The sequence below is a fragment of the Heptranchias perlo genome, chromosome 32 (genome assembly GCF_035084215.1).
Source record: "Heptranchias perlo isolate sHepPer1 chromosome 32, sHepPer1.hap1, whole genome shotgun sequence".
In the NCBI taxonomy this organism is placed as follows: domain Eukaryota; kingdom Metazoa; phylum Chordata; class Chondrichthyes; order Hexanchiformes; family Hexanchidae; genus Heptranchias; species Heptranchias perlo.
This window is the reverse complement of record NC_090356.1, coordinates 28,643,011-28,659,204: the sequence shown is the minus strand read 5'-3', so window position 1 is coordinate 28,659,204 and position 16,194 is coordinate 28,643,011. Positions and strand designations below refer to the sequence as shown.

The window sequence follows — 16,194 nt, the reverse complement described above, 5'->3', positions numbered from 1 at the left end:
TCAAAGAGTCGGCACCGGCATGATGGGCCGAATGGCTGCCTCCTGTGCTGTATGATACTGCAAGTCAAAATGGAGTTTGAAGTTAGGATGGGTAACTAGTGTGTGAATTGGCCACAGTGGTAACCCCCTGCCCACAATGCCCCCGCATGGTGTTACCGCACTCTCCCTAACCCACAACTTGATGAAAGGAAAGCAGCGTATTACAATCTGGGTTTCTCCACAGATCAGAACTGTTGCCAGGAATTTCCTCAGAGCTTCTCCCGCTCCGCCGGTGCAACTCCAGCATGAACGGGGTTTCCGCCGAATTTCCATCAAAGTTACGGCGGCAGAGTGGGAACAGCCCGAGGGAAGTTCCTGGCGAATAGCTTTTACTTGTATTATGTGCTGTCGGGGAACTAAAACGGGGCCATGAGTGAAATTTACCCAGACTTGTTCAAAAGAAAGAATAGAGGAAACAGCCCAAAATCACTGAGTCCTGCAGGCGGATATTATCTTGTATTTAGTCGAGCTGGATGACATACCACTAGAATCCAATTGTTCTGGGAAGTTAAGGACCTTTCGTTGCACAGTGACGACTGATGGCATTCATGTCTTAGTCTGCCTTGTGAAATCAATCCATCCATCCATCAGTTTTATGTTGCCACCATTTCACAAGTGGAAGTGAGATGTCATAGAGTCATAGAGTTATACAGCACGGATAGAGGCCCTTCGGCCCATCGTGTCCGCGCCGGCCATCCGTGTCAGCCCTGTCTACTCTAATCCCATATTCCAGCATTTGGTCCGTAGCCTTGTATGCTATGGATGTGTTGAAGTCAGTCCTGTAACATTAGTCATTATATCGTTCGGATTCCAAAATACGACCTTTCACCTTTTTAAGGACAGATTGAGTTTGCGTGTGAGCTGCAGTGGGGTCGAGGCTGCACGAGTCTGTACAAAACAAGCCGTTGTTGCTGCTCCCTGACATTTCGGTACAAGTAGAGTGATACAACATGAAATGGACCAAAGCATTAAAGATTTCGGAGTGTCTTTATAAAGGCTGTCAGCTGTGAAGTGTTTGTTGAGATTGATCATTTTTCCCAACTTTCTCTGCCTTTTATCCTCTTTGCCTGAAGGACCTGACTCTTGCTGCGGTTGGGCTCCACAGGCATTCCAGTTATCTTCTCGTATCTTGTGTAAGGTGGCCATGCTAAACAGTGCCAGCCAAGTCAGTGAGTGTTCACAAGCTATTTTGCCATCAATGGCATCATAGCCAAGCCTCCATTTTGCCGTTTGTTGGCACAAGATCGGCTATTTCAGTCAGAAAGGGCCTAAGCATGGTGTGGGAATGGGAACGAATCAGACCAGTGCTTTTCTGAGTTTGGGGCTAAGGACTAATGTTGAATAAAGGTCACTGAGCAGCTGGTTGAGTTCCACCTGACCTGGGAGTGCCTGATATTGACACTGGGTGATAAAGTTGGAAAACAATTCACCAGATCTGACTCCCTGCATGTTGAGGCTTAAATCATTCATTCACCAACATAAATCACTTCAATTTTTTTTAAAAAGCAGAATAAAAGGATCTATTGTGCTGTCTCCTTGGTCAGCCAAGGATAACTCTGGGCAATTGACTTCCTTTCTTCAATTTGTTTTTCCTGGTTCTAACTCTGAAGTTTGGCTTTAGCTAAGTTCTAAACGCACACAGCCTCTGCTTAGCCCTTTTCCCTTGAGGATGACTTAAATAATAACTGCGGGCACTGAGCTGACCCTCTCAGGCCTATCTCTTCCACAACCCAGGATCTCATAGAAGATTACCTTTTTTTTTCTGCTTGCTCTGTGTTCACCTCTTCCATCTCCTCTCCTCCCTTACTGAAGGTAATTATTTCCTACTAGGCTAAGGTTCTACAGGTGCCTGTTGTCCACAGTACCTCATACACAACAACAACTTGCATTTATATAGCACCTTTAACGTAGTAAAACGTCCCAAGGCGCTTCACAGGAGCGATTATCAAACAAAATTTGACACTGAGCCACATAGAGATATTAGGACAGGTGACCAAAAGCTTGGTCAAAGAGGTAGGTTTTAAGGAGTGTCTTAAAGGAGATGAGAGAGTTGGTGAGGTTTAAGGAGGGAATTCCAGAAATTAAGGCCTCAGAAGCTGAAGGCACGGCTGCCAGTGGTGGAGCGATGAAAATTGGGGATGCACAAGAGGCCAGAATTGGAGGAGCGCAGAGATCTCGGAGGGTTGTAGGGCTGGAGGAGGTTACAGAGATAGGGAGGGGAGAGGCCATGGAGCAAAACAAGAATGAGAATTTTAAATTCAAGGTGTTGAGACCAGGAACTCATGTGGGTCAGTAAGCACAGGGGTGATGGGTCAACGGGACATGGTGCGAGTTAGGACACGGACAGCAGAGTTTTGGATGAGCTCAAGTTTATGGAGGGTGGAAGGTGGGAGGCCGGTTACCATTCTTCATGTGTAAGCTTTGATGATGAGTATACACGGGGCGTAATTGCCAAAACCGATCCTGTCCTCACTCTATGTCCACATTTCCAACAGAGTTCCCTGGAAAGCTGAGGCCTGGAGCAATTTTTCACTCTTTAGCCTATAAAAAAATAATTTTTTGCATAGCAAGGTCCCTCAAACAGCAATGAGACTTTTTAGTGATGTTGATTGAGGGATAAATATCGGCCAGGACACGGGAGAACACCCCAACTCTTCGAATAGTGCCATGGGATCTTTTATGCCCACCTGAGAGCAGATAGGGCCTCCGACAGTGCAGCACTCTTTCAATACTGCACTGGGTGTGTCAGCGTGAATCATGTGCTCAAGTCTCTGGAATGGGACTTGAACCCACAACCTTCTGCCTCAGAGGCAAGACGGTGCTACTGCTGAGCCAAGGCTATGGGCATTGAGGTCAACTAGCAGTTTTAGTGCCGCCCTACCCACGATCAGCTAACTCGGTACCGATTAGGGATCTATCCTGCGATTTTCCTGGTTTGTATGGTTCAGCTACTCGCTGTGTAGACCTCCTGTGCCATTGAGGAGCCCTAAAGATTGATGATTTTTTTTTTAATTCATTCTTGGAATTTGGGTAGCGATGAGGATGGCTACTCTCCATTGAGTGTCTCACCTCCTGACCCCTTAAAACCTCCACCAACAGGGCTCAACTCAGGAGTGTGTTGGAATACACTCCACTTGCCTGGATGGGTGCAGCTGCAACAACACTCGAAGCTCAACACCATCCAGGACAGAGCCATCTGCTTGATTGTCGCTCCTGCCACTGGACTTAATATCCGTGTTCAGTTCCATTCGCAACCCCTCAGATAACAAAGCGGTCAGTGCCTGCATGCACCAAGACCTGGACAACATCCAGGCTTGGGCTGATAAGTGGCAAGTAACATTCGTGCTAGATAAGTGCCAGGCAATGACCATCTCCAACAAGAGACAGTCTAACCACCTCCCCTTGACATTCAACAGCATTACCATCGCCGAATCCCCCACCCTCAACATCCTGGGGGGGTCACCATTGACCAGAAACTTAACTGGACCAGCCATATAAATACTGTGGCTACAAGAGCAGGTCAGAGGCTGGGTATTCTGTGGCGAGTGACTCACCTCCTGACTCCCCAAAGCCTTTCCACCATCTACAAGGCACAAGTCAGGATGTGATGGAATACACTCCACTTGCCTGGATGAGTGCAGCTCCAACAACACTCAAGAAGCTCGACACCATCCAGGACAAAGCAGCCCGCTTGATTGGCACCCCATCCACCACCCTAATCATTCACTCCCTTCACCACCGGTGCACCGTGGCTGCAGTGTGTACCATCCACAGGATGCACTCGCCAAGGCTTCTTCGACAGCACCTCCCAAACCCACGACCTGTACCACTTAGAAGGACGAGAGCAGCAGGCACATGGGTGAAACACCACCCTGCACGTTCCCCTCCAAGTCACACACCATCCCGACTTGGAAATATATTGCCGTTCCTTCATTGTCACTGGGTCAAAATCCTGGAACTCCCTAACAGCACTGTGGGAGAACCTTCACCACACGGACTGCAGCGGTTCAAAAAGGCGGCTCACCACCACCTTCTCAAGGGCAATTAGGGATGGGCAATAAATGCCGGCCTCGCCAGCGACTCCCACATCCCATGAACGAATTTTTTTAAAAAAACAGAAGTGTGACTTTTTTCCATTTTGTTTGAACACTTACATTTATTCGTTATAAAAATATTGGAGATGTGAAGAAAGTGCTGTTTGGCGTGGTGGTTAGAGGCAGGAGGGCCTGTGATGAAACCTCCAGGAATACGTTCAACCAGGGTTGGCAACCCTGTCCACAAAGGCCTTTTTGGACATATTTTTTGAGAAGTTAGAACTAGGATCCCTCAGTGGCTCAGGGAGCTGATTCATTGAGTAGTTCAGTCATAAACTGTGTTCAGATCTTGTCTTCAAATCCCTCATGGCCTTCCCCCCTCCCTATCTCTGTAGCCTCCTCCTATACCCCTCCGAGACCCCTGCCTTCCTCAAATCTGGCCTCTTGTGCATCCTTGACTTCCTTCACTGCACCATTGGCGGCCTTGCCTTCAGCTGCCTAGGTTCTAAGCTCTGGATTTCCCTCCCTAAACCCCTCCACCTTGCCACCCCTCTCTCCTCCTTTTAAGACGCTCCTTTAAAACCTGCCTCTTTAACCAAGCTTTTAGTCACCTGTCCTGATGTCTCCTCCTTTGGCTCGGTGTCTATTTGTTTTCTGATTACACGCCTGTGAAGCCACTTGGGATGTTGTTGTTGTAAACGTTAGGTCTGTTCCTTTTAGTATGTGCTGATGTAACTGTTTTCGGCCAGGCAGCGGTAGGTGAGATTTAATTGCCCTCAGGGCCCCGGGCTTAGTGAGGGGGAAGGTTGTCCAGAGTCCTTGCTGCTCATCACCTTTTAGCAGCCCTGTCAGATGAGGACAGGACCAGGTTTGGCTGCAGTCATCACCCACCCCCTCTCCCACCGCAGCCTGTCACCAACCACAGTGAAGACTTGTACATGAAGAATGCCCACATGGGGGGAGAGTACCAGAGGATAACTGAGGTCAGTGGAACCATATCCCAGGAAGGAGTCAAAAATAAAGAGAAGAAAAACAAAAAAATAAGAATCAAAGAATCAACTGGACAAGATCTTTACAGTCGGGGCACCCTTGCTACATTTACCTTCTGCTTCAATAAGCTCTCTTTTTGAGAGGGTGATGGGGGAGGAGATTCAGAGTAAATGTTTGTTCCTTTGTCCCTTTATCTCTGATTCTGTTAATCCCCTTTCTTAGCTGCCTTTTCTCTTTTATGAGCTTTTCTTTCCCATTTAAAAAGCTTTACCTCTGTGAACTTGTCACCATGGAGACGTGACAGTGGTTCACCAGGAAGTATTTCTTAGAGCCCTTCTCTTTCACTCGCGTTCAGACTTAACAAAAAAGGTTTTCCTGGCGGAGCGCACTTTGTCAGTTTGGTGTCTCCCTTGTCTGTGCTTTTAACCCTTATTTTCGATCTTTGATTTTGGTTTGAAGAGGCACTTTCTTCATGAAAATATATTTACAATTTTTTTTTGATTAGTGGGGGGAAGAGAGCTGTTTGTATCCAGAGCACTGGATCACTCATACACTAGGTTATAATCTACCTTGTGTTCCCAATCAAAGGGTTATCACCCTTTCAGTTTGGGACTGGACTGTCCTGTTTCTCAACCAGCTCTCTGGCAGCGGAAGACTTTTTTTCTCTCTCTCTCAATGACTTTGAGGCGATACTTATTAAAGCTTTGTGGTGAATGTTCAGACAACATTACGATCCCATTCCCTTCCCCAGCCCCTCTGCTGTTTCCGGGTTTTGTTTTGGAATAAAATGCCAGAAATATGATTTCAAGTCCTGTTGTGCCTAAAATGTTCGGCTTATATTTATGGCCCGGCGTAAATTCAGGAAATTTGTGTGAGCTACACTTTTTTGTGTGGGGAGCGGAGCCGTGTCAATGAGCGACAGAATTTTGCAGAATCGGTGTAAAAGATCGAAGAAAATCGGATGTAGCGTTAAAACAGGTGCAAGTCACTTGCACCCGAATTTCCTCAATATTTTCCACCAGCAGTCAGCATTACGCCATACTTACACAGTTGTTTCGGATTAGGTTTTCAGGAAATTCCGGGTCATTAATCTTTCCCGGACCTTGTTAAGCTGCATTGGCAAGTAGCTCAGTTGAAGTCACATATAACTTTTATGAGCTATATTTTGCACTCGTTCATCAATGGAGGGAAAGTCCAGCTCCAATTGCCCACTTCATTCTCAACCAGACACAGTTTATCAATGTTTGGCACAGGGAAGAAAATTGGAGTGAGGAGGATGTTGGAGAAGTAGAGGGTTGAGGTAACAAAGTGTGAGTAAGGGTTTCATTGGCGATGGGGAAGGTCAGATGGCGGCAGAAGTGGAAGTAAACAGTCTTGGTGGTAAACAGGATGTGGATTATGAAACTTGGCTTCAAGGCACTGAGGTTGCACACCACGTGATTCAGCTTGAGCAAGCAGCCAGGGAGGGGGATGATGGCAAGGATATGGCGTTTCTGGCAGGAGCTAAATCGAACAACTTCAGTTAACTCATTGTTCAAGTGACAACTGACCCCTATGCCTGCAGTAATGTTTGTGAGAGGCAGCATCTTAACTGGGAAAAGGAGTCAAGGAAGGAACAAGGAGTCAAAGAAGGATCAAGCGATGGAGATGACTGTTGGATGGTGGGAGGGGTAGCCATTGCTGAAGTTGTGCTGGCTACATAGAGACAGGTGGGAGTGGAACCATGTAAAGGTTGCCCTCTGGAGGGGGACCACAGGAGAAACTGTGTAGGAGGGCGGAGTGGTCAACTGGGTCAAACACCACAGAAAGGTCGAGGAGGGTCATGGGGAATGACACATCCTGGTCAGTCACAGAGAATAGTTGTGGGGACTGTGACTAGGGGCAGTCTGGGTGCTATGTGCAGGGCAGAAAGTCGATTTAAAGGGATTTGAAAAAGGAGTTTTGAGAGAGGTGGGTGATGATGCATTTTAGGACCTTGGGGGAAGGTTAGATATGGGATAGAAGTTGTAGGGTTCAAGAATGGACCTTTTGAGGAGATAGATGACGATAGCGGCTTTGGAGGGGGAACATAATGATACCTGTCCAAAGGAAGTTTGCAAGCACTGGAACAAGGAGAGGTAGTTATGCAGCCGATAGTTGGGCGTGGAGGGGATTGGGTGAGAGGGAGATGAGTCTCAAAGAGGAGACGAGCCTGGTGAGGGCAAGACAAGATTAGGGAGAAATTAGTCATGTGGGGTAGAGGCTGGGTTGAGAAAGGCTGGGAGGGGGGGTGGTGAAAAGGAGAAGGAAGAAATAACAGCTGAGGCTGCTGCACAGATAATCTTGATCTTTGAGGCAAAGACGTCCGTAGTCTCCTCGCACTTGGTTTTGACGAGGAGGATGGAAGCAAAGGAAGGCAGTTGCAGAAGGTAGCTAACTGAGACAAGGAGTATGGGGTTGCACGTATCCACACAGATAATGCTGGAGCAATGACTAGGCCAGGTCTGCTCAAGTCTGTAGCCTTTGGTCTTGGTGCAGTGATGAGAATTGTACAAGGAGGTGACACTGGGGTTGGGAGACCGTGTGTAACTTGGAGAGGATGATGGTATCAAAGGCAGAACTAACCCAGTATTCTCAAATCCACGCACACCCAATTCTGATACTAATAAAGAACACAGCAGATCAGTGGTAGGAAAGGGGCTGTATCATTTTCTGAAGTCGTACTGTCCATTTCTAAACAGTGTATGCAGCGACATTGGTGTGAAAAGACGTTACATCTCCTCCTGGAAGTGTCAAGTTCTTTTTGTTGTAAGGTGCAGTGAGCTGGTTTAGTTAATGCAGGAGGAAAGCTTCCACAGCACTAGATTCATTCAACTGATAGACCTGTCCTATCTGTTAGACTACGAACCCTTTGTATGGCTGTTCCATTAACCCTGCTCTTACCCTGTTTATATTGAAAGAAAGAAATAAGTTGCATTTATGTAGCACCTTACATGACCTCAAGACATCCCAAAGTGTTTTACAGCCAATTAAGTGATTTTGCAGTGTAGTCAGTGTTGTAATGTAGGAAATGTGGCAGCCAATTTACACGCAGCAATGTGATAATGACCAGATCATCTGCTGTAATGATGTTGGTTGGGGGATAAATATTGGCCAGGATACTGGGAGAATCTCTTCGAAATAGTACCGTGGGACTTTTACGTCCGCCTCAGAGGGCAGCCTGGGCCTCGGTTTAACGTCTCCTCTGAAAGACGGCTCCTCTGAAAGACGGCACCTCCGACAATGCAGCACTCCCTCTGTACTGCTCTGAAGTGTCAACCAAGATTATGTGCTCAAGTCTCTGTAGTGGGACTTGAACCCAGAGGCGAGAGTGGGACCACTGAGTCATGGCTGACACCCATGGTGTGGGTTCACAATGCAGGCAACATTGGTGCAACAGTTTGCAAGACGCGGTGACAACTTTACGTTTCTGCTCACAGACTTCGCCCAGTGCTGGATAGTGATCCATACAGCCCATCAATTTGAACGGACATTGCTGGCTCACACTGAGTGCTTACACAGCACAACCGAGAGGAGGGGATCTGTCGAGAGGGATAACTGGCAGATAAGGCTCATGTGCACCTCTTAGTGGCCGAATGCAGATCAACACCGCCAGGGGCCTAAGAGCAGCCTGTCCCCTCAACCAAGTAAATAACTTAAAAAGGAGGGAAAGGCACGTGATGCAACGTCAGTACATCTGGTATCGCTCCACATTGATGCATTTAGAATCTTACAGCACAGAAGGAGGCCGTTAGGCCCAACGTGCCTGTACTGGCTCTTTGAAAGAGCTATCCAATTAGTCCCACTCTCTTGCTCTTTCCCCATGACCCTGCAATTTTTTTCTTTTCAAATGTGTATATATATATATCTCCAATTCCCTTTTGAAAGTTAATTGGCCAGATTTTCCTGTCCAAATAGCTGTGAAGCTAATGGCATTTCCGTTATTTGAGTAAATGGGACAGCAACTTCAGGCGAGAAGCAGATGGGCAGTTAAACATGGATATCCAAAAGTTGCACCATTCCACCATTAGCTTTGCAAAAAGAGCATCTCGCCGCCTGCCTCACCATTGAAATGCATTGAATGTCGTGAAGTTGCTGTATTTGCGCAGTGGATACAAACTAAACCCGCTGCAGATATTTAGGGCTAGTAATTACAAGTGTAAGTACCCTGCTAACCTTCCAGACCATAACTCTTGAGTTTAAAAAAAAATTCTCATCTCACCTCTGGTTCTTTTGCCAATTATCTATATCCTTTGGTTACCGACCTACCCGCCATTTAAGGGGAGGCTTGATGCATACCATGAGGGAGAAGGGAATAGAGGGGTACGGGGGCAGGGTGGGAAGAGGTAATTGGGGTGGGAGTTCTGACGAAAGGTCTTCGACCTGAAACACTAACTCTGCTTCTTTCTCCACAGATGCTGCCTCACTTGCTGAGCTTTTCCAGCATTTTCTGTTTTTCTTTCAGATTTCCAGCATCCACAGTATTTTGCTTTTGGCCTGTCTCTCTGCTGTACATTCTTAATCATTCTATGTAACATTAAGCTTTTGTTCATGAATTGACTGACCTCTCTGGGAACATTAATTAGATCCTTTATTTAACCCAGCGTGAGCCTGCACTGTACAGCCGAGTCCGAGATTGTTGATTTTCCTCCAGGCCTCCTGACAGGGGAGATGTGTGTGAGCAATGTCAGCATGTGGCCATCATTTACAACTAAATACTTCCTTACTAATTGACTTGTGAAAACGTTTTCACAGTTTGGGTGACTAAGGAATGAGTAGGAGCATTGTGTTAAATAAGGTGCTAGTAGGGCTTCAGCTACAGCCCCAGTGTACTGTAACCACTTATTAATGACTGGATAGAGAGCCACGTATCCGAGTTTGCCGATGACACACAGATAGGCAGCATTGTAAGCAGCGTAGATGGAAGCATAAAATTGGAGATATTAATAGATTAAGTGAATGGGCAAAACTGTGGCAAATGGATTTCATTGTAGACAAGTGTAACGTCATCCACTTTGGACCTAAAAAGGATAGATCAGAGTACTTTCTAAGTGGTGAAAAGCTCGAAACAGGGAGGCCCAAAGAGACTTGGGGGTCCATGTACATAGATCATTAAAATGTCATGGACAGGTACAGAAAATAATCTAAAAGGCTAATGGAACGCTGGCCTTTATATCTAGAGGACTAGAATACAAGGGGGTAGAAGTTATGCTACAGCTATACAAAGCCCTGGTTAGACCGCACCTGGAGTACTGTGTTCAGTTCTGGTCACTGCACCTTAGGAAGGACATATTGGCCTTGGAGGGAGTGCAGCGTAGATTTACTAGAATATTACCTGGACTCCAAGGGTTAAATTACATGGAGAGATTACACAAACTAGGGTTGGATTCCCTGGAATTTAGAAGATTAAGGGGTGATTTGATCGAAGGTTACAAGATATTAAGGGGAACTGATAGGGTAGACAGAGAGAAACTATTTCTGCTGGTTGGGGAGTCTAGGACTAGGGGACATGGCCTAAAAATTAGAGCCAGGTCTTTCAGGAGTGACTGTAGGAAACACTTCTACACACAAAGGGTGGTAGGAGTTTGGAATTCTCTTCCGCAAACGACAGTTGATGCTAGTTCAATTGTTAATTTTAAATCTGAGATTGATAGATTTTTGTTAGCCCCCTATCCCTTAACACCTTTGGTTAAGGCAGGTATATGGAGTTAGGTCACAGATCAGCCATGTTTTCATTGAATGGCAGAACAGGCTTGAGGAGCTAAATGGCCTACTCCTGTTCCTATCCTCCTATGTTCCTAACCAGCTGAAGTCTTCTGCTATGTTCACAACATTGCCATCTGCAGCAGCCAAAGCCTCAGTGACAGCACTGATTGGTGAATGAGACAGAATCGACAACAACTTGCCTTTATGTAGCGCCTTTAACGTAGTAAAACGTCCCAAGGCATTTCACAGGAGCCGTTATCAAACAAAATTTGACACCGAGCCACATGAGATATTAGGACAGGTGACCAAAAAGCTTGGTCAAAGAGGTAGGCTTTAAGGAGCAACTTAGAGGTGATGAGGTTTAGGGCGGGAATTCCGGAGCTTAGGGTCCAGGCAGCTGAAGGCACGGCCGCCAGCAGCATAGGGTCCCCACCTGAATGGGCAGAGCGCTCCCCGGGGCATTGGCCGTACCAGCCACCATCTTGTCTGGCGGCAGGCTTGCGCGATCGATTCGGTGTTGCCCTTGGACAGGTTCAAGAACACTGGCAGGCAAGTCAAGATCAATAGAACTGAACTGTGTCTGAAGCACTTCTGTCCAATGTAATCGCATTGTTTTCGTAGATTAACCTGGAGAAACAGGCAGGAATGTACAAATGGAATGAAATAATCCAGATTGATATCATTTAGATTACTTCAGGGGGAACTACTGGTAATTTTGGCCTCTTCTGACCATTTACTCCCCTCCTTTAAATAAATACTCAACAAGATCAAGGGTCCATGAATCATTTTCATTGTGATTTATGTCGATGCAACTCTTTCATTACCTTGGGTTTGCAAACAAAAGATTTACTGAACTTTTTATACAAAGAATTAGAATGAAAGAATTTGCATTTATATAGAGCCTTTTACGACCTCAGGACATCCCAATGTCTTTCGCAGCCAATGAAGTACTTTTGTACTGTAGCCACTGTTGTGATATAGGGAAACATGGCAGCCAATTTGCACACAACAAGGTCCCACAAACAACGAGAGAATAAATGAGGCGTAAATGTTGGCCAGGGCACCGGGCGAACTCCCCTGCTTTTCTCCAAATTGTACCACGGGATTTTTTAAATCCATGTCTGAGCATAATCTCAAAATTAGAGCTATGCCATTTACGAGTGAAATCGGGAAGTGCTTTTTCACACAATGGGTAGTGCATATCAAAAGGCTGTGAATGCTGGATCAACTGAAATGTTCAAGACTGAGATCGATAGATTTTTGTTAGGTAAAGTTATCAAGGGATGAGGAGTAAATGGAGTTAGGTATAATCAGCCATGATCTAATTGAATGGCAGAACAGGCTCGAGGGGCTGAATGGCCTACTCCTGTTCCACCTGAAAGGGCAGACCGAGGACGAATGTTTATGAAACGAGTATGAACAAATCTGAACTAATACTGTGCACAGTTCTGGTCTCCATATTACTAAAATGATGTAGAGGCACTGGAGAAAATGCAAAAAAAATTTACAAGGATGAGACCATAAGGCCATAAGAGATAGGAGCAGGAGTAGGCCATTCGGCCCCTCAAGCCTGCTCCGCCATTTAATGAGATCATGGCTGATCTGATTTTTACCTCAACTCCACTTTCCTGCCCTTTCCCCATATCCTTTGACTCCCTTGCTGATCAAAAATTTGTCTAACTCAGCCTTGAATGTATTCAATGACTCAGCCTCCACAGCTTTTTGGGGTAAAGAATTCCAAAGATTCACGACCCTCTGGGAGAAGAAATTCCTCCTCATTTCCGTCTTCGGAATTATAGAATTGAGAGGTTATAACTATTAGGAAAGACTGAACAGGCTGGGGCACTTTTCTCTAGAAAAGAGAAAGCTGAGGGGAGACCTAATAGAGGTCTTTAAAAGTATGAAAGGGTTTGATAGGGTAAACGTAGGAAAGGTGGTTCCACTTGTCCAAAACTAGGGTCATAAATATAAGGTAGTCACCAATAAATGCAATAAGGACTTCAGGAGAAACTTCTTTACCCAGAGAGTGGTGAGAATGTGGAACTCACCAGCACATGGAGTAGTTGAGGCGAATTGCTTAGATGCATTTAAGGGGAAGTTAGATAAGTACATGAGGGGAGAAAGGAATAGAAGGGTATTCTGATAGTTAGCTGAAGTTCATGTCGAGCATAAACACGTACGCAGACCTGTTGGGCCGAATGGCCTGTTTCTGTGCTGTGAGTTAGTTCTATGTTAGTCTGTGTAAAAACTGGGCTAAAGCACATGGATACATTTTAAATAACTGGGAAACAGCGATAAACTTTTGGCTTTTGCGTTGTTTATTCAGTGCCTCTAAAGCATAGTTGCGATCTTTAAAAGAAAATTCCATCTTATTTCTAGAAAACACTACGTTGAACACGACAAGTGAAGCTGAACGTAAATCGCAGCATTATTATCAGGCCTGCATGAACGAGCAGAAGATTGAGGAGTTACAAGAGCGACCCCTTCTCGACATCATTAACAAAGTGAGTACTGACAACGTGAAGGCAAACTAGTCACTGTGTAACCTCCCCTCACCCTTATTATTCTGCCAGCTCTCGATTGATTTTTAGGCAGGATACTGTGTCTAAATGTTAAATCAAGATGTTATTGCTTTTATTGATCCTGTGCTAAGAACCTCTCTGATGTATTTATACTCATTTCAGTCACTTGGACCTGGAAATTATGATGATTACTTTGAGCCCTTGTCTGCTCATCTCCCTCTACAATGTTACCTCAGGCAGTGCTCTGGATCCAGTCAAGATCACAATAGCACACTGACGTCCCTTATGAGTGTTTTTAAGGTCTTAGGATTGATCCTCAGTCTGTGGTGAGCTAGCTGATCTCAACTGGAGTTATGCTCTGGGACCTTGGGAGGGGAAAGTTAACTAGAGTTCCCATTCCCTCTATTCTGTGCTATAAAGAGGATAAGGACTTAAGAGGCTAGATTGGATGTGTTTACAGTGAGGCATCACAGAAGATATCATCAGTTGATACTATTTAGATGGCTCTCGTAGTTTATTATCTTCTCCTTGGAACCTGCGAAACAAATCCAATTCTATAGATTGGCAGGATTCCTACAGGTGCAAGGAACAACTGATGGAATGCATAGTACTAATGACAATCCCCTCAATTTTATTAATAGGAAAGGCCTCCATTCACTAAATGTCCAGCTAATGTGTGAAGCTGATCACATGATCATGCAGATCAACGTCCACTACCCGGGAGAGGTGGGTGATTCGTAGACATTTACAGCACAGAAGGAGGCCATTCAGCCCATCATGTCTGTGCCGGCCGAAAAAGAGCTATCCAGCCTAATCCCACTTCCCAGCTCTTGGTCCGTAGCCCTGTAGGTTACGGCACTTGAAATGCAAATCCAAGTACTTTTTAAACGCTTTGAGGGTTTCTGCCTCTACCACCCTTTCAGGCAGTGAGTTCCAGACCCCCACCACCCTCTGGGTGAAAACATTTCTCCTCAACTCCCCTATAATCCTTCTACCAATCACTTTAAATCTATGCCCCCTGGCATTGACTCCTCTGCTAAGGGTATAGGTCCTTCCTATCCACTCTATCTGGGCCCCTCATAATTTTGTACATCTCAATTAAATCTCCCCTCAGCCTCCTTTTGTTCTAAAGAAAGCAACCCCAGCCTATCCAATCTTTTCTCATGGCTACAATTCTCCAGCCCTAGCAACATCCTCGGAAATCTCCTCTGTACCCTCTCTAGTGCAACCACATCTTTCATGTAATGTGGTGACCAGAACTGTACGCAGTACTCTAGCTGAGATCTAACTAGTGTTTTTATACAGTTCTAGCATAACCTCCCTGCTCTTATATTCTATGCCTCGGCTAATAAAGGGAACTATCCCAAATGCTGCCTTGACCACCATATGTACCTGTCCTGCTGCCTTCAGGGATCTGTGGACTTGCATTCCAACATCCCTCTGGAGCCTTCAAGGGCTGAGGTCACACTCTCCTCAGTGAAGCTGTTGTCCCTCAAGGCCCAGCTTCCCATGGGCATTCTCTTGCATTGCCAGAGGAGCCGGGCACAAGTCTGAAGCCCCCTCGGGTGCTGGCATTGGAGGAGGCCTTTAAAGAAGTAGACACAAGGTCGCTATCATAAGAAACAGCGATATCTTGTGACTGCTCTTTCTCGCCCACTGGTGCTGGGCACAGGCTCAAGAGATGCTACTGGCCTGTCATTACAGACTGAATAGTCCCTATCAAGTCTTTGAGGCCTTTTGGAAGTATCGCGTTAAGGCTGACCCTCAAAGCATCAATTGAAGCAGTTGGTAGCTGCCATTCAGGAAACCATCAATGTTCTTGGAAGCTTTTCCTACTGCCTTGTTGCTGCAGAGATCTCCTGGACTGTCACTCTCTCCAGGGTGTTCTGCGTGTCATGAGAAACCTCTTGCAGAAGTCTGAACTGGACTCCTCCCACTTTGCCATCATCTCAACCATGTGCATGGAAATTGCTTACACATGAGATCTGCGCTCGTTCTTCTTTTGAAGACTGGACTTAACGTGGTGCATTATTGTTTGACTAGGTTCCCTGTGACTCTCAGTTTTCCTATCGCCCAGGTAATGACACCATGAGGGCGGGAGAAGGAAGGATGTGAGTCACATGTCCATCAGTCCTGTAGGATGTGAATGAAGAACAGTGCCTTCATGTACCTCAGCCAGTCTGTGTGAGGTCATTAACCCACTACCTGGTAGTTCATGGGATGGTGGAGGTTGCATTGACTGCCCCCCCTGCCCCATAAATCCTGGACCTGCATCTTGAAGGGCTAGTTAGTGCCCTTTGTCCCCAAGAGGCCTTTTCTGTTCCTTATTTCCACTACGACCTTCACTCTAGCATCAGGAAAACCTGGGAACAACGCTGCTGTACCACTTCCCCCTCCATCCCTCAAAAGAAATGCTGTTCCTTTCTCACTCATTGCTGCCCTGTTCTGCTCCTTACCAAAAAAAAAATGTCCTTTTTAACCAACACCACTGAATTTCCTTCCCTCCGAGCAACAGTAAATCAATGGTAACCATGGTTTTACCCCTGCCATTACCACCCCGCCTAAATACTGGAGGCCCGTCCAGGAAACTTGAGTCAGTTAACGATGGGGGAACGTGAGCAGATGGAACTCCCATCCCCCGCTAACCCGCCAATCAGATGAAAATCCAGCCTTTCTGGCTCAGAGGTGAGCATGCTGACTGAGTCAAGCTGGTGCCTGTCCATACAGAGTCCTCCTTCTATACGAAATAACTTATTTTTTTAAAAAAAGGAACTGAGATTGTACTTTTCTTCAAATATACAAAGGACTCTGGCAGGTGCATTTAATTCATTCTCTGGTTCTATTTCACACATTTCTAAGCTATGATGAAACTCTTGGAGAGTGCA

At 45.9% G+C, this 16,194-nt stretch overlaps 1 protein-coding gene across 2 annotated transcripts in view; it reads left to right on the top strand.

The window, feature by feature from the left end:
- LOC137301209 (endothelin-converting enzyme 1-like) overlaps nucleotides 1–16,194 on the top strand; it is a 220,232-nt gene that overhangs the window by 129,767 nt on the left and 74,271 nt on the right. For both annotated transcript variants that reach the window (XM_067970678.1, XM_067970677.1), the window contains one exon: nucleotides 13,167–13,291. In XM_067970678.1, the coding sequence (XP_067826779.1) occupies nucleotides 13,167–13,291 (125 nt within the window). The remainder of the gene's footprint in view (nucleotides 1–13,166; nucleotides 13,292–16,194) is intronic.